The sequence below is a fragment of the Culex quinquefasciatus genome, chromosome 2 (assembly GCF_015732765.1).
Source record: "Culex quinquefasciatus strain JHB chromosome 2, VPISU_Cqui_1.0_pri_paternal, whole genome shotgun sequence".
Taxonomy (NCBI): domain Eukaryota; kingdom Metazoa; phylum Arthropoda; class Insecta; order Diptera; family Culicidae; genus Culex; species Culex quinquefasciatus.
Window position 1 is genome coordinate 4,134,318 of NC_051862.1, and position 26,584 is coordinate 4,160,901.

At 39.4% G+C, this 26,584-nt stretch overlaps 5 protein-coding genes across 7 annotated transcripts in view; 3 read left to right on the plus strand and 2 right to left on the minus strand.

The window, feature by feature from the left end:
• Positions 1–142: 142 nt before the first annotated feature.
• Positions 143–2,142, plus strand: LOC6052912 (uncharacterized protein F21D5.5). The gene is made up of 3 exons (XM_038257198.1): positions 143–370; positions 427–1,888; positions 1,948–2,142. Exons 1-3 carry the CDS (start codon positions 154–156, stop codon positions 2,069–2,071), a joined length of 1,803 nt encoding a protein of 600 aa, XP_038113126.1. The 5' UTR covers positions 143–153; the 3' UTR covers positions 2,072–2,142.
• Positions 2,143–2,185: 43 nt separating this feature from the next.
• On the minus strand, positions 2,186–3,197 carry LOC119767488 (low affinity immunoglobulin epsilon Fc receptor-like). The gene is made up of 2 exons (XM_038256206.1): positions 2,632–3,197; positions 2,186–2,569 (listed from the first exon to the last, which is right to left on the minus strand). Exons 1-2 carry the CDS (start codon positions 2,725–2,727, stop codon positions 2,186–2,188), a joined length of 480 nt encoding a protein of 159 aa, XP_038112134.1. The 5' UTR covers positions 2,728–3,197.
• Positions 3,198–3,377: 180 nt separating this feature from the next.
• Positions 3,378–4,017, minus strand: LOC119767474 (C-type lectin 37Da-like). The gene is made up of 2 exons (XM_038256151.1): positions 3,825–4,017; positions 3,378–3,764 (listed from the first exon to the last, which is right to left on the minus strand). The coding sequence occupies exons 1-2, from the start codon at positions 3,921–3,923 to the stop codon at positions 3,378–3,380; spliced, it is 486 nt and encodes a 161-aa protein (XP_038112079.1). The 5' UTR covers positions 3,924–4,017.
• A 1,165-nt stretch (positions 4,018–5,182) lies between these two features.
• Positions 5,183–6,220, plus strand: LOC119766215 (perlucin-like). Its single transcript, XM_038250654.1, has 2 exons — positions 5,183–5,733; positions 5,793–6,220. Exons 1-2 carry the CDS (start codon positions 5,623–5,625, stop codon positions 6,177–6,179), a joined length of 498 nt encoding a protein of 165 aa, XP_038106582.1. The 5' UTR covers positions 5,183–5,622; the 3' UTR covers positions 6,180–6,220.
• A 7,503-nt stretch (positions 6,221–13,723) lies between these two features.
• Positions 13,724–26,584, plus strand: part of LOC6043272 (diacylglycerol lipase-beta) — a 66,972-nt gene continuing 54,111 nt past the window's right edge. The window contains exons 1-2 of one of the 3 annotated variants that reach the window (XM_038250649.1): positions 13,734–13,914; positions 14,092–14,278. The gene's annotated coding sequence lies outside the window, so the exon portion shown is untranslated. Of the gene's footprint in view, positions 14,279–26,584 lie in introns of all 3 variants that reach the window. The other 2 variants (XM_038250651.1, XM_038250652.1) reach the window with 2 other exon arrangements.

Below are 26,584 nucleotides of genomic sequence, written 5' to 3' on the forward strand. Positions count from 1 at the left end.
CGTTTTTGAACTAAATAAAACTCAAATCTCACACTCGTCATTTTGAAAAATCTCACGAGACTTTGTGACATCTCTCTCCATCGCATACATCGCATATCTTTTCCAGTGGGCACAGAACTGTCATCGTCGCGGGTTTAAATGGTTTAAATTTCAATGTTGTTGTTTTTGCGCTTTCGAAACGCCGCCAAATTTTCACAATCCCAATACCTCGGCCAAATCCGCTCGAAAATGGACTCAAAAACGCTCAAAGAGTGCTTCATAAAGCCGCTGACGGACCGCCACCCGCCCATCCGGATCGACACCGAGCGCAAGTTCATCGGGCGAAGCCCGGAGACGCAGATCCAGGACCCGTGCTGCTCCCGGCAACAAGGTTAGTTGGTTTGTTATCGTGTTGATTCCGGAATGATGATTGGTGTTTGCTTTCAGTTTGTTTGAAGGCCAATTTGCCCGGTGGTTTCGTGCTGGTCAAATCGCTCGGGTCGAATCCATCCGTGCTGAACGGGAAGCAGCTGGAGAAGGATTTGGGCTATGAGGCTTACGACGGGGACATTTTGGAGTTGCTGCCGGGGAATCACCAGTACACGTTTGAGTTCAAGTTTGAGGAGAAGAAGGTCAAGCCGACGAAGGAAAGGAAGGACTCGAAAAAAGAGGAGCGGGTGAAGAAGCAGGATTCTAAAAAGGAGGAAAAGCGAGAATCCCACAAGAGGAGCCTGTCCAAGGATGAGAAACGGGACGAAGGTGAGTCGGGGGAGAAGAAGTCGAAGAAGCGGAGGGAGGAGCGCACCGGAAGTAGTTCCAGTTCCGCCAGTGTTGAGAAGGTTAGCAACGGAGGCAGTTCGAAGAAGACGTTGGTGCCCACCAAAGAGTGCAAATGGGAAGATCTGGACGGGAAGCAGTTGTACATTTACACGAGCAAAGATTTGGTGGCGTCGGAGAAGGTTGCGTCGTATGACATGGACGGGACGCTGATAAAGACCAAATCGGGGAACGTGTTTCCGAAGACGATCGATGATTGGCAGATTGCCTTCCCCGAAGTGCCTGGCAAGTTGAAGACGTTGCACAAAAACGGGTTCAAGATTGTCATATTTACAAATCAAGCTGGAATCTCGAAGGGAAAGCTGAAGATCGAGGAGTTTCGAACGAAAATAGAAGCTCTCCAGGCGAAGCTTAACTTGCCGATGCAGGTCTTCATCTCTACTGGAAAGGGAAAGTACCGGAAGCCGCTGACCGGAATGTGGGACACGCTGTGCCAGCTGAAAAACGACGGAGTGAAGGTGGACAAGGCGCGCAGTTTTTACGTCGGTGACGCTGCCGGTCGACCGGAGGTGAAGAAGCCGGTGAAGCGAAAAAAGGACCATTCTTGCGCGGATCGGTTAATGGCGCTGAACGTTGGAATTCCTTTTCTCACGCCGGAGGCACACTTCCAGAACGCCAAGGAGGCTGACTGGGTCAAACCAGAGTTCGACCCGCGAGTTGCCCTCGAAAAACGTCAACAACTGGACCCACCGGGCAGCAAACTTACCTCTTCCCAGCAGGAAGTGATCGTAATGGTTGGTTTCCCGGGTTCCGGCAAGAGTCACTTCGCCCGGGCGCAACTCGAATCGAAGGGCTACGTTCACATCAACCGAGATGCGTTGGGGTCGTGGCAAAAGTGCGTCTCGCTGCTCGATAGTACGCTGAAGAGCGGAAAGCGAGCCGTCGTGGACAATACCAACCCGGACGTGGACAGCCGGAAGCGGTTTGTGGAGCTGGCGAAGAAGCGGAACGTGCCCTGTCGGTGCTTTGTCATGGGCGCCACCTACAAGCAGTCCCGACACAACAACGTGTTCCGCGAGTTGACGGATCGATCGCATTCGTCGATCAACGACATGGTGTTCAATATGTACAAGTGAGTTGGGCTTTTCGGACCTTATAAAATACCATTTTTGACGTAATTATTTATTTCAGATCGAAATATCAAGAACCTGCCCTCTCGGAAGGATTCGACGAGATAGTCAAGGTAAATTTCGTTCCCAAATTCGAGTCAGAAGCTGACGAAAAGCTGTACAAGCTGTATCTGTTGGAGAGTTAAGTTGAATTTTACGTTTTTAAGTTTTCAATTGTAGTTATATCTAAGAATCACTGGACAAATTACGAAACCAACAAGTTCAATCTCTACAAAAGAAACTCCCCCCCCCCCCCTCCCCTAAAACGGCGCCACACAATCGCACGGCACCTCCTCGCACACAAAGTACAGCGACTGGTCCGTGCATGGGATATCGTTCCAGTGCCAAAAGAACTTCCAGGCCGGAACGTACGCCATCAGCAGGCAATCCTCCTCCCCGTTTGCGTCATTCGGTTCGCCGTGGTGCCAGTTGGTGTACGTCACACGTTCTCCCGTCCCCGTCCAGATGAACGTGCCCTCATCGGCCAGGTCGCTGCCGCCGATCCAGAAGATGCATTTGTCCTCGGAGAACTTGTCCGTCGAGCGGATAAACTCGGCGAGGGCGTTGTTTTCGGCAGCGGATTTTATCGTGACCAGCCGCATTCGCAGCGAGCTGCAGAATTCGTTCGCCTTGAACCAATTTGCCTGTTTGGAAGAATTCGCTTAGTTTGAACTAACACTCGGCTTATGATATTTCTTGATCTTACGCGAATACTCGGAATGTGGTAGGTTTTGTTGGCACATGAAGCTAATAAAATTAAATTTACTGCCACGAATACTCCGAGACCTGTTTTCGACCACATTTTGGAAGTTAATGACTGCTTATGCTGCTGGTGGGTTTGAAATCCGGTGTCGGCAAGCGTTCAGGAGGAGTATTGGTATTTACATCGTGTGTCGACCCCTCGGCCTCAGCAGCGAGATGACACCAACACAACGACAACGATCGAATTAAATTAAAACTAATTTCGCCTTTTATTCCACTTGGACGAAATGTCGCCAGATGGCTCTGCGATCCTGATGATTGCGCGAATTGAGAAGTTGGCTATCGTGGTAACCTTTGGTTGAAGTCGAGTCTCACATTTAAATTTTGTTTTAATTGATGAGAGCAGAAATTCGAAAGGTCAGGCAGCAAAAGACCAAGTTCATCTTTTTACTAAAGATCAATTTTCGTATTTTTTATAATTTGAAATAAATATCACACTTGCAGTTCTCAGCGGCTACACAACTATCATGCCCAAAATCTCATCTCACAACTTTCACCGCCCTTCTTTCCGTCGCGAAATTCTCAGCAAAATGAATTGCCGATCTCTCGTGTTTACACAATCCCGTGTGTTCAAAAAAAACTTACCGCGGTTGATCAAAATCAATTTAACAATCCCACTTAGTTTTTTTTTCGTTTTTTTTTTTTTTTGCAAAAGGTATATTTTAATTCAACTCAAAAAAGATTTCTTTCTCATTTGAACTCCTCAATACACTCTTTCGGCACACTCTCACAGATGAAGTAAAAGTGGCCCTTCTTGCAAATATTATCGTTCCAGGTCCACAACTGTCCATACATCGGCGTGTACACCAGCTGCATGCAATCCTCGATCCCGTGGTAGTTATTCGGTTCGTTTACCGACCAATTCGCGTACGTCACCAGCTTGCCCGTCCCATGCCACGAAAAGGTGCCCTCCTCCGACAGGTCACTCCCGCCGATCCAAAATTCATTCTTTAGCTCGTTGAACTTGTCCGTGCTTTGGATGAACTTTGCCAGGGCGTCGTTTTCCTCCCGCGAATCGATCGTGACCAGCTGCATCCCGAGCGAGTGGCAAAATTCGACGGCTTTGAACCAGTTGGCCTGCAAAGGGTTTGATGTTCGATTGGACAAAGTTTTTGGTCTTTTCATTGAAAAACGTACCTTGATGACAGGAATATGATACTTCTTTTCACCGTTTGCAACGGCAAAGCGAACAGAAAGCACTATTAGAACAAGTTGAAATGGTTTAACCTGCATCATCTTTGTAGTCACTGACTTGGGTATTTTAAGTTTTATCTTATTCTGCTTTGACACGTTTATGCAAATTAATTAATCGAAAACGCGCGATGCTGACCATTGGGCGGTACGATGAGAGAACATAGTACATGGTTTGGGAAATCCCCAAAAGCCCAAGGTCAACAAGTTTCAAGGTAGATGTCTACCATCAGCCAGAGAAAAGACACTTCAGAATCTAATTCTCACTTTGGAGATGTGTGTCCACTAGGGTGCCCAGAAAAAGTGACCCCCTGCTCCACAAGCGGAAAACGGTTTTTTGGATTATTTTAAGCCTGTGTAAATTTTGAGCGAAATTGGATCAGATTACCCCTTGATACCCGAGCCGAAAGCTGGTGAAAAAAATGTTTTTCACACAAAAATGACATTTTTAAATCGAAAATAACTTTTCAGGATCGAGTTTTACAGCTTTGGTATGTTCTACAAAGTTGTAGAGCATTTAATTTTCAATAAGATTATCACTTTCGACCAAACCGTAAGAAACTTGGGTTTTCCATACATTTTTTCGATTTTTCCCATACAAACTTCACCTCCGAGTATCAATGGGTAAATGATGAACGATTTTGCTCATATTTGGCCCAGAGTCCTAAAATAGGTCAAGGAACAATATTCAGCTTGTAGAGCGAGGTTTTCAAAAATAGTCCCATATTCTGGGCACCCTAGTGTCCACATAATGATTCATGTGGAACTATCCAGGTTCTTAAGCGAAGATGGCGTTCGAATTGTGAACGCCCGAATTGTCAAAATCGCGCAGTAGCACCAACATTAGAAAAAAAGTATGGCTGTCATGCCATGGCACACTTTTTTCGTAATGTTGGTACCACTGCTTGATTTTGACATTTCGGGCGTTCACCATTCGAACGCCATCTTCGCTTAAAAATCTGGATATTGCGTGTACGTACACAAAAAAGATTGAAGTATTTTTTTATTTTTTTAAATTTGTATTTATACAGATTTCCTTTTCCATGTACATTCATTCAGTTAAAATAATATTGAGTGTACAATCACAATCGATGACTTTTCACAAAAAGATTGAGGTTAAACTTTGTACCGGCCAGCAAAACAAATTTTGGAGCAACATTTGAAAGGGGTGGTACGGCATTGCTCTTACGGCCTTTCATTACACGCGTTTAAATGGGACGAACGGCCGTAAGAGGAATGGCGTACCGCCCCTTTCAAATGTTGCTCCAAAATTATGCGCACGTAGATAACTCTATAGGGTTGTGCAGGACGTATTAGACTATGACAAACAAACAAATTCGCACTTTTTCGTGTTTGACGGTTTGCCAAACTCGCAAAAAAGGAAAATGTATGCAGGCTGGCGTTTCTGCTAACAGATGCAGGCAAACAAATAAAGCAGGCAAACTGTCAAAAAGTGCGAGTTTGTTTGTCATAGTCTAATACGTCCTTGAAGCGATAAATGCATAGTTGTCTAATGTAATATTTGAAGTTTAACGGGTTATTTTAAAAATGATTCTAAAAGTATTAAAGTTCTTGCTTCCAAAGTGGATTGAAAAATTGCGAATTTGTTTTTTTAAATAGATTGAAGCCTGTCTACAAAAGAGAATGCTGAGGGTTAGCATGGTGACCTTTGCGAATAGAGTGTATAATGATAGATTAGAGCTCTGCCGTATGATTCCCGTTCTGCACTTTAGTGAGCTCAAAGATGTTGCAGGCTAAGCATACGCTAACTTTAAAAGCTACTCTCATATTGCTTTTAATCGTTCAGCATGTGTCCCCAAATTACGTGAAAAAATATCAAATCCCCAACATTAGGGTAGGTCGTTCATTGACGAACAAAAAAAAACCTGTTCAAACCCAAATCGTCCCTTCCAGGCAAATTGGTTCAAAGCGGTCGAGTTTTGCCACTCGATCGGGATGCAACTGGCCACAATAGACTCCCGCGCGGACAGTGAGACCCTAATCAGTTTCATCAAAAGCACGGACAAGTTCAACGAGCAAGCGTGTGCGTTCTGGCTCGGCGGGAGTGACCTATCGGAAGAGGGCACCTTTTCGTGGCAGGGCACGGGAAAGCTGGTCACGTACACGAACTGGTCCCCGGGAGAGCCGAACAACACCAACGGCACCGAGGACTGCATCCAGCTGGTGTACATTCCGCGGTTCGAGCAACGGTGGACCTGGAACGACAATGCGTGCAAGCGAGGCTACATGTACTTTGTCTGCGAGAGTCTGCCACAAAATTGTATTCAGGAGTTCAAATAAAAACATCGCCGGGATCGTGATTCTGCGATGAGTACGGGGAATTTGTGCGTCATTTAATCACTTTGTTTACCCTTACAGCTTAGTATTTGTTGTTGATTTTGAAGATGGTTGAGCTGGGCAACAGATCGTCAAAACATGGACTGATCAGTCTTTGGAGTAAACCTGGTCGAGCTAGATCATCTAGATTTTTTTTTCTTTGGTGAACTTTCTTTGACAAATTTCGTACGTTAAATAACGAAATTCTGTTAATAAAATCGCGGGTATCGCATTTCCTTAATAGGTAACGGTTTATTTGTTGCTAACTAGTCGAATTATCATTTATAAGTCGTAGAAGCAAATTTGGACAAGAAAGTTTACACCACCTAGGGATTCCATAATGAAATTATTTAATTTATTTCTGACAATGCTTTGCATGCTTCTTTGCAAAAATCTGGGTAAGTATATTCAATTGGGTAATGTTTTTCATTGATTTATTCAGAAATTTCTTTCACTAGTTGGAGTGCACGGTGGGCCAATGAGGGCTAAAATTTGCGAGCCGAAAGTGATTTACATGAAGCGCTGCAACGTCTGTGTCTGCTCCGATGATGGCTTCGATGAGGAATGTACCACGCTGCTTTGTCTAAATAATAATGAAGTTTTAGAATCAGCTATTCCACACATTTTTCCCAAGTTGTAGTACAGGTTTTTATTGAAATTGAACAAATAAATATTCATTTCGAAACTAACATAAATTACATAGCTGTTTTATTTTAAAAAAAATAGTTTTACATTAATATCAAGCCATGCGTTTAAATAAGAATCCTAGAGGGTCCAAACGAACACTATTTCTTGTTTTTCAGATTATTTTCTTAAATTTCCCGAGAATTCCTCAGAATGATAGAGAAAGTACTGCAATTAACTATTTGTTTGTTAAAAAAATAATGGAAAATTTGATACAATGGGATAATTCGATTTGATTTTCATGTTTATAACATTATAAACTGGAAATAACTCATGCTTATTTGTTGTAAAAATATTAATTTAAGCTATTATAATTTCTTGATTCTAGACATGATTTGAAACAAAAATAATATAAAAAGCCAAACCTTGGGAATAACTTCTTAAATTTCAAAATGAGGCCAAAAATACGAATTATTTTTTAAGCTTTTTAATGAAAAATCGTACGATTTCGTCCTTTTCCTATGACTAAAGAAGCCATTTTATGAAATTAAAAAAAAATTATTAACTTTTATTTTGAATAAACTTAAATTCTAAAAAATTATATTTCTATTTTTTTATATGTTTATAGTATAAGAAACACATTTGATGAAATAAAGCGCATTAAAGAAAAAGAAACGAAAAAATCAAGCGAAACAATGTAAATAGGCCAATGTCTAAATGTAAACAAAGAGTCTATCTTGCTCACGTCAGTTGATGTTTACATTAGGAACGAGCAGGATAGACTTTTGTTTACACTTCGACATTGGCCCAATTACATTGTTTTGCTAGAAATTGAAGTTTTTTTAAGTCTCGTCCAAACAACCTTTTATTTGCTAGTACAAATTTCCCAGAAACAATTTTGTTTTTTAATGTTAAAAAATATATCATCTTTAAAATTTTCTGGTCTTTAAAAAAATATTTTTAGCATTTTGGAATCAAGACTAACATTTTAAATAGGTCAAACATTCAATATTACGCACTTTTGAATTGGTAGTCAGGTTCAAAATTTTAAAAACATTGTATAGTTAATATCAGAAAGTTTAACAATTTTAATACGTTTAATTTTTATGTGGCATTTTTTTTCCGTGTACTATTCCATACAATACTGAACAGTCATCATCAATATCTACAACTTTGCCGAAGACGCTAAACCGATAAAAAAATTCTTGCAAATTGAAAATGGAATGGCTCATAGTATGGCATAATGGCTCAAACATCTTTTGACACTCTATGCATAATTATTTTGCTTATCTGGCTTCCAATTAGAAACGTAGTTTTTTTAGATTTAATTGCAGAACTTAATGAAAAAAATATTTTAAAAATGTGATGGATACAGAAAAAATATTACACGGGCTTTCACTAGGATTACCAAATTTTACGTTTTTCACGCGTTCTGCAATATCGTGATAATTCACAAACCCTAGTTTTTAGTTATGCAAAAAGTAATTTCTTCTCTATTTTTAATTAATTTAATCAAGTATCAAAGTCTGTTTTAATCGCTTTCATTCAAATTTATAAAAAAAACGGTTTAAAAGAACTTCTAGAGTTTATTGCCACCTTGAAACATAATGCTTTTCAAAAATTTTTGGGAATATTTTTTTAAAGATTTAACGTACTGCATGATGTCTGGAAAAAATAAATTTCATTAAGTTTCATGTTTTTATTTTACAAGAAATCATGCCATGAACTCTTACTTGTACTAATTTTGACCATGAACGTTGCCACTACAATTTGATTGGAAAATTATTAATCATAACCGGTTTTATTGAGCAAAAAAGTAGTAATCCAGCTGCATGGTCTGGGCCTGGGTGTAAAACAATTCTGCATTATTTAAAGAATTCTAGTGTAATATTACAATCCTAAATACGCAGTCCATTAGTATGGAAAACCACCTGAAATGGAAATGTTAAGCTCGTTTATCCTTTCCACTTCTCACCGGTCCGATAGCCGAGCGGGCTAAGGCGTCAGTCTTCTCTGTGATGGTCCCAGTTGAACTTGATGTCATCATTTGTTTATGAAGCAAAATATTCAAATTTTAAAGGAATTCTTATAAACATCGAGATTTTTTCCTAGCTGCGTTTGCACGGTTTTTTCATGAATAATGGAGACGCATGATAAATCAGCTCAGAATCAACAAAGCTCATCATATACTTGCACACAACCTTCATTCGCAGAGCTTTCCAACCGGTCCAACAAGAGCGAGCTTTTTTTTTTCCCCCGCACGTTATGCTCACTCGCACTCGCCCAGCTGAGCTTCCCATGTTATGCTCAGCTCACAAAGGTAGAGCAACGACTGACGTCGCGACGCCCACTGCTGTGGAGGCTTCTCACCGCCGCCGTGATGTTGTGTGGTTTGCCGCGCCGGTCAGTCCAGCACAGCTTGCTACGTTCAGTCGCGAAAGTTATCTCGTCGAGTTTGCACGTTGTTTCTGCTGTCTTCTCTTGAGGGGTTGTGTTCTGGCGCGCGCGGGTCTTCGGGTCTATGGACTTGCTGTTTACCGTTTCTCTGCTCGCAAGGAGAAGTATAGGAAAGCTCTCTTATTTTTATGTAATGTATTCGCGCAAGGAGCCGTTCTAAACAAACATCAGCTGGTTTGTGTAGTGCTGGGGTGTTTGGTTGGGTGGTGTGATGTAAAACGCCAAGAAGTTTGATTGGGAGTTGTTGCGAAACCTGGTTGGAGTAGGCGGTGGAGAGTACGCGCAAACGGAAAATGAGCGCGCGATTGCTGCGATTTTCGGGGGTTCAGAGACTGGGAACGGACTCTTCAAGCTGTTCTGAGAGTTGAACACGCGAAGCAGTCGATCAAAACAGAGGATCGAGGAGAGTTGCTCCCAAGCGGCTTCGGCAAGTTGGTGGTTGATTAAACAAAGACCCGGGAGTTCCTTGTGTGTGCGCTGATTGAATAGTGCTGCTGTGCTGATCTTCTTCTGTTTGCCCGGCAGTGTGTGGTTTCGGACTTCTGTCTCGTGTGTTTAGGCGGCTTCGTCGGCAGTGATTTTGTTTACTCTCCAAGTGCTCGTGAGGCTTGTCTGATTGGATTGAAGTTCGCTTCCGTGTGAGTTCGTGATAAGATTTGATTTCGCAGCGTTCCTTAACTACAGCAAGGTGTGAATTTGCCTTGGATTCATTGAGAGAAAAAATAAGGTTTACATATTTTAGCAGAGAGTGAGAAAAAAAAAGTGAAAAATCACATCCAAGGCAAAAATAGCAAAAAATAAATAAATAAAAAAAAGATACGAAGGAGAAGAGAGAAAAAAAAACGATATTACCTCGCGCGAGTGCAGTAGTAAAGTGTTTGTGTATGGGTGTATAAAGAGTTTTTGCTTCTTAGGCTGGATTTTCATGGATTGTGCAACGACATCGAGAGCACGAGCATCGAACCAACTCGATGCTCGTGGCTTGCGTTACTTCATTTAGCTTAGACACAACCCCAAAATCGACTTTCCGTAATAAGGAACACTTGCATGCAAGTTAACGAAGGATGGAAAATTACATATTCAAACGTAAACAAAGCAGCATTGCGTGGCGATTGGAATTCCAGAACAACTTTTGAAATAAGCTGATGTTGTTCAATAAATCTTTTTCAAAAAGGCGCATGATTAGACTAGCGCATAATTTAAGGTGAAGCCGTTGATCATTTTCGAAGAAATTTGATCATCACTATAAAATATTCTGTATTAAATTCAATTTAACGAATTTCAGCACCAAAAGGAATCAGCATGTGCCGGTTGTTGTCTTCTTGAAGCCACTGAAGGAATTTTTGATCTAAACCAATTGTGCTTCAAAATTTATATAATTTTGTGGCACAGTCATTGACGTCCTAGTTGGCAATCATTGATTAATGATGATTTCCATAACTTCACAAGGAATGGGATAATCGTTACCAAAAGGAATCAGCATGTGTAGGGCACTATTCTAAACAACTTGTTGAAGGAATTTTGTCAAAATATTGAAAGCGACGCAAAATTTATATCTTTGAACGAAAAATCATGACAATGATGGAAGTCTTCACGTTAATTAAATAAAACCTCTTGCCTCATGTTCGTTGCGAAAAATCATGCAAAATAGATGAGAGATAATTGAGGTTTTGCAGCGCGACTGTGTTTCAAATGTAGGTGGCGCCAAAAATCGTATTTCTTTCTGCTGGATTGAAAAACAAAATTGCTTATTTCTCATGGTTCCCTGCATCAATCTTAATGAAACTGGTTGCAAAAGACGAGAAAATTTTTTTGCTTTAAAATAATGAACATCTTTTTTTTGGGCGCGCAGAAATATGTGACTTTTTCTAAAAAAAAACATGTTTTGGAACACTAAAAATGAGTTTCCCCGTTTATATCAATGAAATAAACAGTTTTATAATTGATAACAGATGTGTTTACGTATATTCAACAATTTTTATTGATTTTTGACAGACTTTCTTAACAAATAGTCCAAATTACTATCTTTTTCTAAATTTACAGTTTTCTCATAGAAAAATCAAACAAATATTGGAAAGTTGTACACCAAATTGTTGGAAATATTTTTTCTCATCCGAATCCGGCATAAGTTTAATAAAAATGTTGATTATGAAGGAAAAAACACATATTTTTCAAAAAATAAATCATAGGTTTACGCTATTTGTTCATTGGTGACGACACGTGTCTTTTAGCTTAGCTGCAAATTCTCTATAGAGTGGACTAAAAATTGGAAAAATTTCAGGAATTTCAAAAAAATTAAGCAATTTAATTTTTTTTAGAAATTTCAAGAAATAAATAATTCAAGAAATATGAGAAATTAAAGAAATAATTAAGTGATTTAGAAAATTGAGGAAATTTAAGAAATTAAAGAAAATAAAAGAATTGAGAAATTTAAGGAATTAAAAGAATTAAAGAAATTTTAAAAAAACTTTAAAAAAATCAAAATTTTAGAAACTTTTGAAATTTTTGAAATTTTAGAAATTATAGAAATTATAGAAATTATAGAAATTATAGAAATCATAAAAAATTTAAAAATCTTAAAATTTTTAAAAAATTTAGAAATTTTAGAAGTTTTAGAAATTTTAGAAATTTTAAAAATTTTAGAAATTTTAGAAATTTTAGAAATTTTAGAAATTTTAGAAATTTTAGAAATTTTAGAAATTTTAGAAATTTTAGAAATTTTAGAAATTTTAGAAATTTTAGAAATTTTAGAAATTTTAGAAATTTTAGAAATTTTAGAAATTTTAGAAATTTTGGAAATTTTAGAAATTTTAGAAATTTCAGAAATTTTAGAAATTATAGAAATTATAGAAATTATAGAAATTATAGAAATTATATAAATTATATAAATTATAGAAATTATAGAAATTATAGAAATTATGGAAATTTTAGAAATTTTAGAAGTTTTAGAAATTTTAGAAATTTTAGAAATTTTAGAAATTTTAGAAATTTTAGAAATTTTAGAAATTTTAGAAATTTTAGAAATTTTAGAAATTTTAGAAATTTTAGAAATTTTAGAAATTTTAGAAATTTTAGAAATTTTAGAAATTTTAGAAATTTTAGAAATTTTAGAAATTTTAGAAATTTTAGAAATTTTAGAAATTTTAGAAATTTTAGAAATTTTAGAAATTAAAGAAATTAAAGAAATTTAAGAAATTTAAGAAATTTAAAAAAAATTAAGAAATTTAAGAAATTTAAGACATTTAAGAAATTTCAGAAATTTAAGACATTTAAGAAATTTCAGAAATTTAAGACATTTAAGAAATTTCAGAAAGTTAAGAAATTTAAAAAATTAAAAAAAAATAATTTTTTTAAAACAAATTTTAAAAATATAAGAAATTTATGAAATTTAAAAAAGTTAAGATATTCAGGTAATTATAAATATTAAGAAATTAAAGGAATTGAAGAAATTAAAGTAAGTAAAGACATTTTATATATTTTTAATATTTTAGAAATTATAAAAATTTTAGAAAACTTTGAAATTTTAGAAAACTTTGAAATTTTAGAAAGCTTTGAAATTTTAGAATACTTTGAAATTTAAAAAAAAACTTAGTTAATTTATAAGTTTAAGAAAATTTTATTTTTTTTTTAGAAATTTTAGAAATTTTGGAATTTAAGAAATTTAAGCAAAATTTAGGCAAGCAATCCGTCCAACGGTGCACGGCATCCTCCTGCAAAACAATGCCCAGAAATCCGGCCACCGGTGGACGGATTCCTCCTGCAAAACAATGCCCCGAAATCCAACCACCGGTGGACCAGTTCCTTTTGTCAACTTGGCCAGGCAATCCGTCCATCGGTGCACAGAATCTTCCTGCAAAACAACGCCCAGAAATCCGTCCTCCTGCAAAACAAAACCCTGAAATCCGTCCACCGGTGAACGGATTCCTCCTGCAAAACAATGCACCGAAATCCAACCACCGGTGGAGGGATTCCTCCTGCAAAACAATGTCCAGAAATCCGGCCACCGGTGGATCGATTTCTCCTGCAAAACAATGCCCCGAAATTCTTCTACCGGTGGACAAGTTCCTCTTGTCAACTTGGCCAGGCAATCCGTCCACCGGTGGACGGATTTCTCCTGCAAAACAATGCACTGAAATCCAACCACCGGTGGACAAGTTCCTCTTGTCAACTTGGCCAGGCGATCCATCCACTGGTGAACGGATTCCTCCTGCAAAACAATGCCCTGAAATCCGACCACCGGTGGACGGATTCCTCCGGTAAAACAATACTCCGAAATCCAACCACCGTTGGACGGATTCCTCCTGCAAAACAATGTCCACCATTTCACCATGCAAAATCAGCTGTTTTGATTGTTGACAAGGTCTGGTTTGACAGATAGAATTTGTTTCGTCAAGTTTCATTCCCATCCCGTACCAAGCGTTTCAAAGCTTTATTTAGGTTTGTGTCTAGGGTGCCGCTGAGGTAGCAAAAAGGCACTGAACGAGCATCGAGTTTCAATGCACGGACATTTTAGCAAAGCATGGTCGTGAGTATGCTTTCGATGTCGGTCGTCTAAAGATGCTCGTGCATCGAAAATGAAAAGTCGGAAAATCGCATTTTCGCAACTTTCCGGCGATGGGTATGTGTTTGTTTGTGCTTATACTACCATAAAATATCAATCCAAACCATTTTGCGATTTAACCTGATTGATAAAAATGAGTTTTCGGCAAAATATGACCACGAGCATCGAAAGCCGCTTTCGATGTCGGTCATCGAAAAATCCATGAAAATCCACCCTTACAACAAACATTTGAAGCGAAACTTGTTTGCCCGCCCTCGTGTGTCCTCCACGTGTCTCACCTGGCCGGTCGGTCCGTGGAGCTGGAGGGCGATCATCATCATCGTCGGTCGTCATTGGGCTCGTCGAGAATTGCTGGGGTGCTTCGATTTTGTGTGCTTTTCAGCGTCAAACGCCACAACCCACCCCGCGATAGACCGAAAGAGTAAGTGAAATGTAATGAAAACTAATATTAAAAGTAACACGATGCCGGTGGGGAGGAAAATGGGAGTGAGGTTGAAAGAGGGGTGATTTTTTTGTGTTGCTTTGCAATTGTGCACGTAATGCCTGTTGCCTGTGCGATTGTCATTCAGATTTTCTGTTGGCTTTGTGGCCGCAATGAAGTGATGGTGGTGTGTGCGGTCTGTGCGGAGAAGCATGAATGGAACTAAGCTTTGATCTATGAGCTTTGGCGGAGAGAAAAGTGTCACCCGGAAAATGGTGTGATGTTTTCTCTTTGATGTTGATGCTGTTGAAAGGAATTGATTTTTTTTACTGCTTTTTGTGTTTACAATTTGATTTTTTTTACCGAAATAGCGTGGGGTTCTAAAAAATGTAGACAGGGGTCATTTTCCAAAAATAAAAAATAAAAATAAAATTCACCGCATTCTTTAGAAAATGGCATATTTTCTAAAAATGAATTACATAGTTGTTTTTTTCTTCCCACACCAAGGAAATGATATAAAAACTTTCGAATAATTTACATCTTAATAAACCAGCAAAATTTACATTCAAATTTCTGAGAATGATCTCATCTGACTGTAAATTGGTCTTTCCACAACTTGTGAAAGTTTATATTTAATGATAAAAAGTGCACTAGTGACGATTTCAGTTTGAATTTTTGCGCAAAGCAAACTGTTTAAACAAATTAAAAGCGATTTGTATTGCATGTTAGCAAGTTTTGAATAGTGGATTTTTTTTTATTTTTATGTCCTGAAAACTAATTTTAGCAATATCCATGTGTTAGCTCATACTAATTTTTTGAATTTTTTTTACAAGTATGTTACTATTTAAATGATTAAGCTTTAGCTCAAAAAGGTTTTAACAAACGTAAACAAGGCTAAAAAATGCAATGCTTAAAAATAAAAATAAAATTTTATTTTCTAGTGTTTGGAAGTAATTTTGAGCAACATTTGATCTACGATTAACCTTATATTTTGTAGTTGAAGACGCATGAAATTTGTGAGTTTCCTGGATATCTAACTGGTTATCAATCTACAGATTGTGAAACAAAATCGCTAAAATGTTTAAATTCGTAAGGTGAACGATTTAATTTTAATTGAACATTAGTTTCATTTATTTTCAAACGCGGTTTGTTTATTCTAACAGGCTACGTCAAGACTAATTTTTATAATTTTGACTATTTATTCAAAATCTACACTTTTTCTCTAAAACTTTGAAAATTGGACTATTGGTTTATGAGATACAGCCTCCCAATGAATTCGATTTCATGAAAATGAGTTTTCTAAGTGTCACCTTATAATCCTGTAATTTTCAACTGACGATATCTCGAAAACTATTGGTTCGATTTTCAATGATTTTATTAGTGAATAATCATGTTACAATGAGTTCTTTTGCAGTTCATAACAGAGTTTTGGAGTTCCTTTCAGCTGTGTGTTAAATCTCAATCCATTTTGGAAACGATTATTGCTTATGACTAAGAGATTATCAAGAGTAAGAAAAAATATAGAAAAAACTTACTAAATTTGCAAAGGAAGGGGATAGAAATAGAAAAAGCTTACACTAGATCACAGTTTTTTTATCTATTGTAGACGTGCTTGATCATCAGCTCCCCGAGGGCCAGAAATTGCTCCGCCTTGTTACGGCAGGTCCGAAACCGCGTCATCATCTCCCCGCGAGAGCAAAGAACTCCGGCAGGGTGAAGAGATCTTCCCGGTGACTCCTTGCTGGGCCGCATCGCCGCTTCCGGCAGCGACCACGCTTGCAAACGATCGCCCCCATCCAGGAGGGAACGCTGGGTTGTCCGCTGGAACCGTACGCTGGCCAGCTGCAGGAACGGCTGCGCTCGTACTTCGCTGAGGAGGGTGGGACGCTGCTGATTTCTTCTTCCTCTTTTCCTGCTCCTCGAGGTAGGACTTGCGCGCGACGCATCCGCGGTAATTACCGGTATGGTTGCCGTCACAGTTCGCGCACTTTACGCGCGGCTTGGTTTGTTCTGCCTTGTCCCCCAAGTCCGCCTTTCGTGGCAGTGCGCACGCCTCCGAGAGGTGTGACTCACCGCACTTCACGCAGCGGGGCCGGAGGTTGCAGTTCCGCGAGCCGTGGCCGAATTTCTGGCAACGGTGGCATTGCGCTACGTCCGTCGGGTTCTTGGTGTACAGAGTGTGCGTACCTGTGACCGTTGTTTTGCGCGAGAGCACTTTAATCTCCCGCGGTTTTATTCCGGCGTCCGAAAGGTGACCCTTCAGGTCGGAGATCGGGCGGTCTTGATAACCCTGCAAGACGACCTTAACAGGGGGCTTCTCGGGGTTGAATGTGTAGAAGTTGAAGTTGCTACGCTTCAATTCTTCAAACACCAGGTCGAAGTTCTTTTTATTCAGTGTGATCACTTGCACTGCCGACTTACCGATTTTCAGACAATATCCGAGGCCTTCCAGCAACTCGTCAACATCGTCCGCCAACGTGTCCAAAACAAAAATTGGAGGTGGTCTTCGTTCCGTTGGAGAATTATTCTTTTTTTGGCGTCGGCACTTTTTTTCCGTGCACGACCATCGTCGTCGTCGTCGTCGTCGGTAGTGGTGCTACCGTCGGTGTTGTTGTTGTTTTCTTCGTCGTCGCTCAGCATCTGGAACTCGTTCCTGATGGGAATGTTGGCGGATGTTGATGTGCCACTAGTCGTGGCACCGGAGGTACCCGAACGGGTTCGCACTGGTGATCTTGGAACATATCCGGGGTGTAGTAACTTTTTGTCGATTCCTTCTGCGCTCACGCTCCCCTGCGCGATGGCGGTCGACACGGCGTTGGTTTGTTTACCTTTTTGCACACGGCCGGTAGACGAACTTCGCGGGTTTTTCGAGGCCGCACTCGAACTGCCACGGCCACGGCCGGCCTTTGGCATGCTGGAGAAGCAAACTCGCGGGTAACCACAATCAATTACGGCGAAAAAAATCGAAAAAACGATGGAGCACTGAGTTTTCAATGATAAAATAGTAGTTTACCGAGTTGGATAAATACGACGAGTGCTGAAAAAATCTTCTTTTTGCGCAAAGAGTTGCTTACAAATTTTTTCGCAATTCCGAAAACGCTTCTTGAAAGGAATTTTATGTCAAACATTCATAAAAAAAAGCAAAAACAAACATCAATCATTCATGTGCTTAGTAAACATTCATGTGTTTTCATGTGTTTAGTAAATTCACCGTTAAAAACAAAAAAATATTGAAAAATGTTACTTTTCGATATCAATGTTGAAAAGTTATATTTTTTAGTAGAACTTTTCAGCACTGGTCAAATTTTCATGTATTTTGTCAATAAATCGTTTAAATCAAAACAATGTTGAAAAGTGATACTTTTCGAATCAAGTGCTGAAAAGTTCAACTTTTCAGCACCCATTTCAGTGCTGAAAAGTAGCATTTATTTTGAAAAGTTTTGCTTTTCGATTCTGTTACTTTTGGTATAGAAAAGTAGGCTATTTCGTAGTTCAAGAATGACAGGAAAAGTAAGTAGTTTCACGACGGAATTGCAAAAAATGATTTTTTTTTATCTTTTCAATAATAATTCATAATGCATAATTTTAAAATTGATCATAATTTTAAAAATTCATAATTTTAAAAAGATCTTGTTAAGTTACTCAATGATTTCAATGGCATTTTCGTAAAGAGTTTAAAAACAAATATCATCGATTGATACAACTCGAATCTCAAAATTTACACTACTTTACTTACGAAAAATTGCAACTATTTACAAGAAGGCCGCAGCTTGATTGTGATATCGATGAACTTAACTTTTTGCCCATAACAAAAACATTGTTAGATATTATTGAACGAAGTTGACTTTATAGCTGTTAGCCACCATTGCTAGTACCAACCACTAGTGTCTTCCTTTTTATCTACAAGGACTTCGCCGCCCTGGGCTCCTAAGTGTATGAAAGTATGGCACGGAGCGACGGCGCCGAATACCCATATTTACACAAAGAATTTTAGAGCGCCCGCCGCGGGATTCGAACCGGCGACCTCTGGATTGTGAGTCCAGTGCGCGGTCCGATTGATCCACACGGGCTGGACAGATATTATTGATTGATATTGAATTGATATTGAGATCAGTAGAATTTGTAAAACATAGCTCAAAGATTTTTTTTAATTTTTTCATTTATCATGTTTCCGTATGCTTTACTCAAACATTCGCATGCTGTACTCGCAATCTTTCGTTTGAATAGATTTCAGGATATTTTTTTTTAGCAAAATACCAATGATCAGTTCACACAAGCCGTTAAATGGGTCATCGTCGAGATATTCCAAATCCCACCGTATGACTACTTCACCATCAAACGCAGACACAACTCACACATCTGTCTAACCCATCGATGCAAAATCCCTCAAGATTTGCAGCGCTACAACGCGTCAGCCCCTTCTAGTCCGGATCTTCACCGCCATATCTACACGTCAAACAGGTACAATTGCAGGGAGAAGATTTCAAGGCGTTCGTCAAAAAATGACGAACAGCGAGCAAAGATCGTGCAAATTGTGTTGTTGAAACTGCTTAACTCACTGGATTTGTGGCGACCGAGCTCTGATGTGTGCACACGGCAGAAGCACTTGAACATCTTGAACATCGCCGCAGTGTGTACGACTCTGCTGCTGATGATGATCTACCAATTGAAAGGCAAGCTCTTCAATTAGGGCGTTTGCTGGTGTTGGTGTGCGCGATGGGGCAAAGTTGGGATGTTTTTTAAAGGAATTTTGTTAGAAGATTTTGAAAGTTATTATTTCCCGTAAATTCGCTCCAGAACGCCTGTTGCAAGCCGATTGAAAGTAATATTATGGTGTGTACGCAGCATTCCTCAGTGCATCGTAAGCCGATCGTGTGAACATTATGTAATTCAAATATAATGGAAATGCTCGCCCGGCGAACACTGCTTTGATCGATAGCAGTAACAACGGCAGTCTCGCCAATGTCTGGGTGATATGATGGGTTGTGGGTAATAATATTTTTTTTTACTGCCTTTCAGTTTCACTCCGGTATCCAGCCAGCTGGATATTTTCCGAAAAAATCAAACAAACTACGCGGCGTGCTCTGTACGTGACCTTAAAACCCATAAAATGGCGAGATTTGAATCGATCGCTCAAATTACATCTCGAAAAGTACCTCCGAGACTTGCGACGCACAGTGGATCCTCTCCGAACAAAGGTGTGACAAAATTAAAAAAATGTCAGGTATTCTACCAAATATGTCATATTAGGGTAATTTTGGGCAGCTGAATTCAAAAAACACATTTATTTTTTCATGAAATAAAATCTAAGTACATTAGGGTGGTACATAAATATTTATTTTTCAAATATTTTTTTTAATTGCTGAAATTGTATTTTTTTATATCAATAGTAGCTTGGAATTTTGATTGTGTGTGTGTGTGTGTAAATCTTAACAAAAAAAATGTTAGGGTGGTCCCATATCACATTGATCCGTAACCGAAATTTTGTTAAATCAAATTCGTAGATACCACACTTTTAAATAACAGCTTTGTCATCTTCCGAAAAGTTGATCAGGATCAGTACAGTAGTAACGTTAGGGTGGTCCAGTTAATAGGGTGTTCCAAATTTTGTGTATTTGAGGAAAAGTGTTATTTGGCTTCTATAAGATTATCATAACATTTTAACTGTGCACATTTTAGTAGTATCTGTAGTTTAGGTAGAAAAAGATTAGAAGACATTTCTAGAGTTTTTTTAAAGGTCCTATAAACATATGAAACACAATAAATTAAAGGACCTTTCAAAAAACTCTAGATTTTTGTTGAGGCCAACGAAAACTTCATTTCAAGTTTTCATCTCGTTCCCCTTTCGAATATTCTCCAAATACTAGGGTGCAAAACAAAGATAAACCTACAAAATTAATAAATCATAAACTTTTTTGCATTAGAGTTATTAATTAGAGTAATTTGTGATACATTTTCATTAAAAGGTTGAGAATAAGGTTTTGAATTTTATTTTTTTAATTTCCTATCTTCCCTCTTCTCTTCATCCACGACTAGAGCCAAGGTCTGCTCTGCTTTTTATGTACTAAGCTGCACATAAAAATATGTAAGGTAGAAACTGCTTTAAGGAAGACTTTTTGGAAGATTTTTTGGGACAGTTAAAAAAAACCTTGCATGGTTAGGATTCCCACAAGAAAATCTATCGTACCAAAAAAAGTATGTACCGTCATCAGGGGTGACATTAGGTCTGGGGGTGAGATTAGGTCATACAAATTTTAGCAATTTTGTATGATTGTATCTCACCCACCAGACCCAATGTCACCCTGATGACGGTATTCATTAAAATGTATGCAATTGCTAATTAACTATGTTTATCACTGCTCGCATCACTTTGTTCCAATAATTCTCCACGCAAATACACATCGTAGCTTGTGTGCTATCTTGTGACACGTCCTTTCTTTTTCAGCAGACGGGTCACAAGATAGCACACAAGCCCATGTGAAATTTTACAATAAAAAGTATTTGCGCCGTTGAAGTTTTCAGTCATTCCAAGAGGAATATTTAACCAAGTCATAAAAAAGACGAGGGAGAGGGGGGGGGAGGGGGTCCTTGGTACACTAAGAAATCCAAAATCCAGTATTATTTAGTAAATTTGTTGCATTCTTGAATATAAAGAAAGATCATAAGGCGATTGCCATATCTGACTTATTGATCCGATTCGTGAATAGAGTAGAGTACTTTGACTTTTTTTAGAAACATGCAAATTTTGATCTTTCGAGCAAGTATGAGCAAAATTTGCTATACACAGTCTGAAAGTACATTAAATTTCACGACAGAAACTGCATAGGAGACTTTGTTCACACCCGTACAAAATTGTTCCTGAAAGGTTGAAATTCGAAAAAATCTTGAAAATAGTTAATGCTATCTTTCGTTTGAATAGCTAAAAAGGGGGGAGGGGTCAATCAAAATTCCAAGAACAGTAAAATTAACAACTTTTAATTACCTTTCGAATGCAGCCAGAAGAATCAAATTTGGTTGAAAATTGGCTGAGTTATGCAAGTTTTAGGAAAAAATATGTTTGGCGAATTTTGAAGTTTCAGCTACTAGAAATAACAAAAATGTCTGCACTCTTAAAGCCGCCAAAAATTCAAATTCCATCCAATCTTGCTCAAAATTTGGGAAAGAGTTTTTGAAGGTTTGAGAAAAAATAGAAAAATACTAACACTACTGAAATTTAACTTTCATTTTTTGATTTTTGTCACACCTGGATCCACTGTGCGACGTAGCAACAGTGTGTAGATATGACGTCACTGAAAGTAATTTTTGGCTCCGTCTTCTCTCAAATTGAGCTATTAACAATCAGTGCTTGGCGCGCACAGATTGGTGAACATAACCCAACCTGTTGTGTGCGAGTGCGGAAGGCTTTGTTTCGATCGAATGCTTTTACGATTTGATTTCCGAAGTCCAAACAAAGAAAAAAACATTTTGTGAGAGGGTTTTGACGAAAAGGTAATCTCATTTTGAAGAAACTGAAATTCTATCTTAAAATTATGGAATTTTTTTTTGGATTTGGCCAAAAAAATATTTTAAAATGCTCGTAATAATTTTCAAAAGAAATCTTTTCTGAAATATTACTTGAATCTTGTACCGTAATTATCTAATTGTTCCCATATCAAAGAACCAATAAACCAACGGAACGAGCAAGTTCCGTCGAACCAGTGTTGCAAATGAGTGATAAAAAAGCTATCAATAGATTATCTCTGCACCAAAAATATCCGAGAGTATAGCGGCCGTCACTATAGCTTGTGAGATCTCTTCTTGTGTCTCGTGATTCCCAGCGATGTCATTCTCCCTCTCTATCACTCCTCCCCTTTTCCTCGACTATGCGCTCTCACCGCTGAGTCTCTCAATATCTCCGAAAACTGCAATGAGAGAACGCGAGATGGCGATTAGGAGCCGACCACGCATGACGTCCCGTTAAACTGCGTCTGCGAAATTGGTTTTGTGGCGGCTTTTGTGGTTAAACGCTGTTGCGGTAGGATGATCGTGGAAGCGGGAATAAGAGAGAAAACGAAAATGTCAATCGCGAGTGGGTAAATACGAAAACGTGTTCGGCTATGTTCGGCGCTGAGAGTTTCAATGAAGAGAGAAGAGCAGTTGTATTTGAGGCATGAATATTCAGGCGAGATAATTGTAGTTGCTGAGAGCTGATATTTTGATATTTTAACAACCCTGCGTCGAACCATGAAATTCAATCAGAAAAGTTCTACCTCGCCGTATGGTTCACAAGTTGATGAAATTAAGCAGCAGCAGCGCGTGCATCCATTACGGACGGAGGTCCCTCTCTTCACATCCATCAGAGGAGGAGTGCCCAAAGCCAAGAAAAATGATGAAACTCCCTGCGCAATCAGAGAGATTTATCGGGGAGCCGGCAAAGTGGTGGGGTTATAGAACTTGCCGCCACACACCGCTGCAGCAACTAATGAGCCGGAACGACGATTGACAAAGGCGACGACCTGCCTGGCTTGGTAGTTCTTTGTGAAGCTAGGAGAACTTGAAAAATTCAATGAGCGAAATTAAATTGAGTTGGCAAAAGTATTTTATTCGTAATTACAAAAAGGCTCCTAGTTTTGCCCCTCCTGCTTCAAATAAAACACACTTGGATAGTTTCCACGAATTTCTCGCAAAGAACTTGAGCCTAATCAACCGAGGATAAAAACAGCTCAACCATGTCCAAACTAAAAACAGACACGAAGCATGCATGTGAAACACAAAGAGTTCGCGCGCCGGTTCTTCATAATAAACCACAGGATTCACGTCACGTCCAATGTTGGACCACGAAACTAAGAAAGGAAAAAAAGGTGCAGGTGGTTATGTTACACATGACCAGTATGACAAAGAACTTTGCTAGATGATTGTTTAAATTTTCGATTAGAACGTCCGGTCCAAATTTCCCCATGATTCCCGTATAATTACACAAGACAACTCTTTTGTGGTCTATTTCGTGGTTCTGAAACAGGCTGTTTGATTTGTAAAATTTTAAGACTTAATATCAACGTCCTATCGAACTAAAGGGATGAAAATTGCAAGTGGAGCTGAACTGCCCTATTCAGGGCTCTAATTGATTACGAAATAGTTATTCTAAATTTCCAGAAACAGATTTCAGAAGTGTAATACCCATATTGCCCCAACTCTTATGGTTCGGCAAATGTCCCCCCATCGGAACATCCCCGAGGCTTCCGGCCACTCCGGATTATGGCCACTACTGCTGAAATATCAAATTTCATGTCCAGTATCAAAATCCATAAAGTTTGATACCCATATTGAACCAACTCTTATGGTTCGGCAAATGTCCCTCCATCGGAACATCCCCGGGGCCTCCAGCCACTCCAGGTAGTGGCCACCACTGCCAAAATGTCAAATTTCATGTACAGTATCAACAACCCTAAAGTTTGATACCCATATTGCCCCAACTCTTACGGTCCGGCAAATGTCCCCCCATCGGAACAACCTCCGGCCACTCCGTATTGTGGCCACTACTGCCGAAATGACAAATTTCATGTTCAGTATCAATCACCTTAAAGTTTGATACCCATATTGCCCCAACTCTTACGGTCCGGCAAATGTCCCCCCATCGGAACAACCTCCGGCCACTCCGTATTGTGGCCACTACTGCCGAAATGACAAATTTCATGTTCAGTATCAATCACCTTAAAGTTTGATACCCATATTGCCCCAACTCCCCAAGTAACCACTTGCACTAAATCAAAACTCTAAGTTCACCCTAAATAAGCTTTTCAGATGCTATGTCACTTTATATAGTCTTTGCAAATGCTTTGACACTTTTATGTCTTGAAACATTATTGCTTACTGTATAATGACATTTAGAGCAACCATTTAGAGCTTCAAAATATTAAGTACACTAATGTTTCAAAACATTATAGAATACTTTTAATGTTACTATAGAGTATGATTTAGTGTACCATAACTCTAAATCAACATCTAAAAATGCTTCGAAACTTTGACATTTCTTATAATGTTTTGAACCACTAAATCAACCAGAAGCAGTGTTACGAATCGTTCCGTCTTAAAAAATAAACATTGCGTAAAATTGTGTAGTGCTCGAGGTAGTGCTGCTTTTTTGTAAGTAAATACTGTTTATAACTGATATTGTTTCGTTGTTAACAATTAAACCGACCATTCTGCAGATTCGGTGGGTTTGCATATCAACTGGAAAATTGTGTTGACGAGCTGGAAACCCTGGACCTTAGTTGCAACTATTTCCGGCCAATGCGTGATGGAAGCGGACCAGGAATTTGTGAAAGTGTTGAAAATGTTCAATTGCTAGTGCATGAAGTGAAAAGTTGGAAAGAAAAAATGAATATCATGATTTTCATGTTCACAAAGTTGTGTTTTAAATGTTTCGAAAATAACGAAGATGTACAGGAAACATACAATGTGTGAGTTTTGTTTGAAAATAAACCAAACGGGACCACACAAGAAATATAAAGAGGATCCGTGAGAAACACTTCGATTACAATCTTCTCCCGAGACATATATTTCGACGGAGGAGATGGTTGGCGCATGGCATCGGCTAGAAAGAACACTCAACAACAACTGATTTCGAACCTAGACAGAGGAGAATTTCATCAAAAAACATTGCAACATGCTGAGAAAGCTTCATCAAAGTGAAAGAAGGGGGTATGAGGTTGGAAAAAGCTTTTTGATTACACGGCCAAATAGTCGGTAAAGCAGTACTTTGTTGTTTTTTGGAAGCATTACTCTATATCAACATTTTCCAGTGTTACTGTAAATCAACTCTGTACGTCGCCACTTTTAGCTTTAATGTCACTTTATAAGGGAATATAGAGTTTCATTACTGTAAATAGCTTACACTATATTTTGATATAGAGTTGATAAAATGTTACTTTTTAGTGTCCCGCGGTTACTTGGGTCTTACGGTCCGGCAAATGTCCCCCCATCGGAACATTCACGGGGCCTCCGGCCACTCCGAATTGTGGCCACTACTGCTGAAATGACAAATTTTATGTCCAGTATCAAAAACCATAAAGTTTGATACCCATATTGCCCCAACTCTTATGGTTCGGCAAATGTCCCCTATTGGAACATCCCCGGGGCCTCCGGCCACTCCAGATTGTAGCCACTACAGCCGAAATGTCAAATTTCATGTCCAGTATCAAAAACCATAAAGTTTGATACCCATATTGCCCAACTCTTACGGTCCGGCAAATGTCCCCCTATCGGAACATCCGCGGCAAATGTTCCTCCATCGGAACATCCGCGGGGCCTCCGGCCACTCCAGATTGTGGCCACTATTGCCGAAATGTCCAATTTCATGTCCAGTATCAAAAACCATAAAGTTTGATACCCATATTGCCCCAACTCTTACGGTCCGGCAAATGTCGCCCTATCGGAACATCCGCGGCAAATGTTCCCCCATCGGAACATCCGTGGGGCCTCCGGCCACTCCAGATTGTGGCCACTATTGCCGAAATGTCAAATTTCATGTCCAGTATCAAAAACCATAAAGTTTGATACCCATATTGCCCCAACTCTTACGGTCCGGCAAATGTCCCCCCATCGGAACATCCGCGGGGCCTCCGGCCACTCCAGATTGTGGCCACTATTGCCGAAATGTCCAATTTCATGTCCAGTATCAAAAACCATAAAGTTTGATACCCATATTGCCCCAACTCTTACGGTCCGGCAAATGTTCCCCCATCGGAACATACGCGGGGCCTCCGGCCACTCCAGATTGTGGCCACTATTGCCGAAATGTCAAATTTCATGTCCAGTATCAAAAACCATAAAGTTTGATACCCATATTGCCCCAACTCTTACGGTCCGGCAAATGTCCCCCCATCGGAACATCCGCGGGGCCTCCGGCCACTCCAGATTGTGGCCACTATTGCCGAAATGTCCAATTTCATGTCCAGTATCAAAAACCATAAAGTTTGATACCCATATTGCCCCAACTCTTACGGTCCGGCAAATGTCCCCCCATCGGAACATCCGCGGGGCCTCCGGCCACTCCAGATTGTGGCCACTATTGCCGAAATGTCAAATTTCATGTCCAGTATCAAAAACCATAAAGTTTGATACCCATATTGCCCCAACTCTTACGGTCCGGCAAATGTTCCCCCATCGGAACATCCGCGGGGCCTCCGGCCACTCCAGATTGTGGCCACTATTGCCGAAATGTCCAATTTCATGTCCAGTATCAAAAACCATAAAGTTTGATACCCATATTGCCCCAATTCTTACGGTCTGGCAAATGTCCCCCCATCGGAACATCCCCGGGGCCTC

Excerpts from the sequence above, each read along its gene's own strand:
- LOC6052912 (XM_038257198.1), top strand. The coding sequence starts at position 154 with ATGTTGTTGTTTTTGCGCTTTCGAAACGCCGCCAAATTTTCACAATCC. Across the intron at positions 371-426 it reads GTGCTGCTCCCGGCAACAAG|TTTGTTTGAAGGCCAATTTG; the intron begins GTTAGTTGGTTT and ends GTTTGCTTTCAG. Across the intron at positions 1,889-1,947 it reads ATGGTGTTCAATATGTACAA|ATCGAAATATCAAGAACCTG; the intron begins GTGAGTTGGGCT and ends TATTTATTTCAG.
- LOC119767488 (XM_038256206.1), bottom strand. The coding sequence starts at position 2,727 with ATGTGGTCGAAAACAGGTCTCGGAGTATTCGTGGCAGTAAATTTAATT. Across the intron at positions 2,570-2,631 it reads ACCACATTCCGAGTATTCGC|GCAAATTGGTTCAAGGCGAA; the intron begins GTAAGATCAAGA and ends TCTTCCAAACAG.
- LOC119767474 (XM_038256151.1), bottom strand. The coding sequence starts at position 3,923 with ATGATGCAGGTTAAACCATTTCAACTTGTTCTAATAGTGCTTTCTGTT. Across the intron at positions 3,765-3,824 it reads ATCATATTCCTGTCATCAAG|GCCAACTGGTTCAAAGCCGT; the intron begins GTACGTTTTTCA and ends AACCCTTTGCAG.
- LOC119766215 (XM_038250654.1), top strand. The coding sequence starts at position 5,623 with ATGTTGCAGGCTAAGCATACGCTAACTTTAAAAGCTACTCTCATATTG. Across the intron at positions 5,734-5,792 it reads ATCAAATCCCCAACATTAGG|GCAAATTGGTTCAAAGCGGT; the intron begins GTAGGTCGTTCA and ends CGTCCCTTCCAG.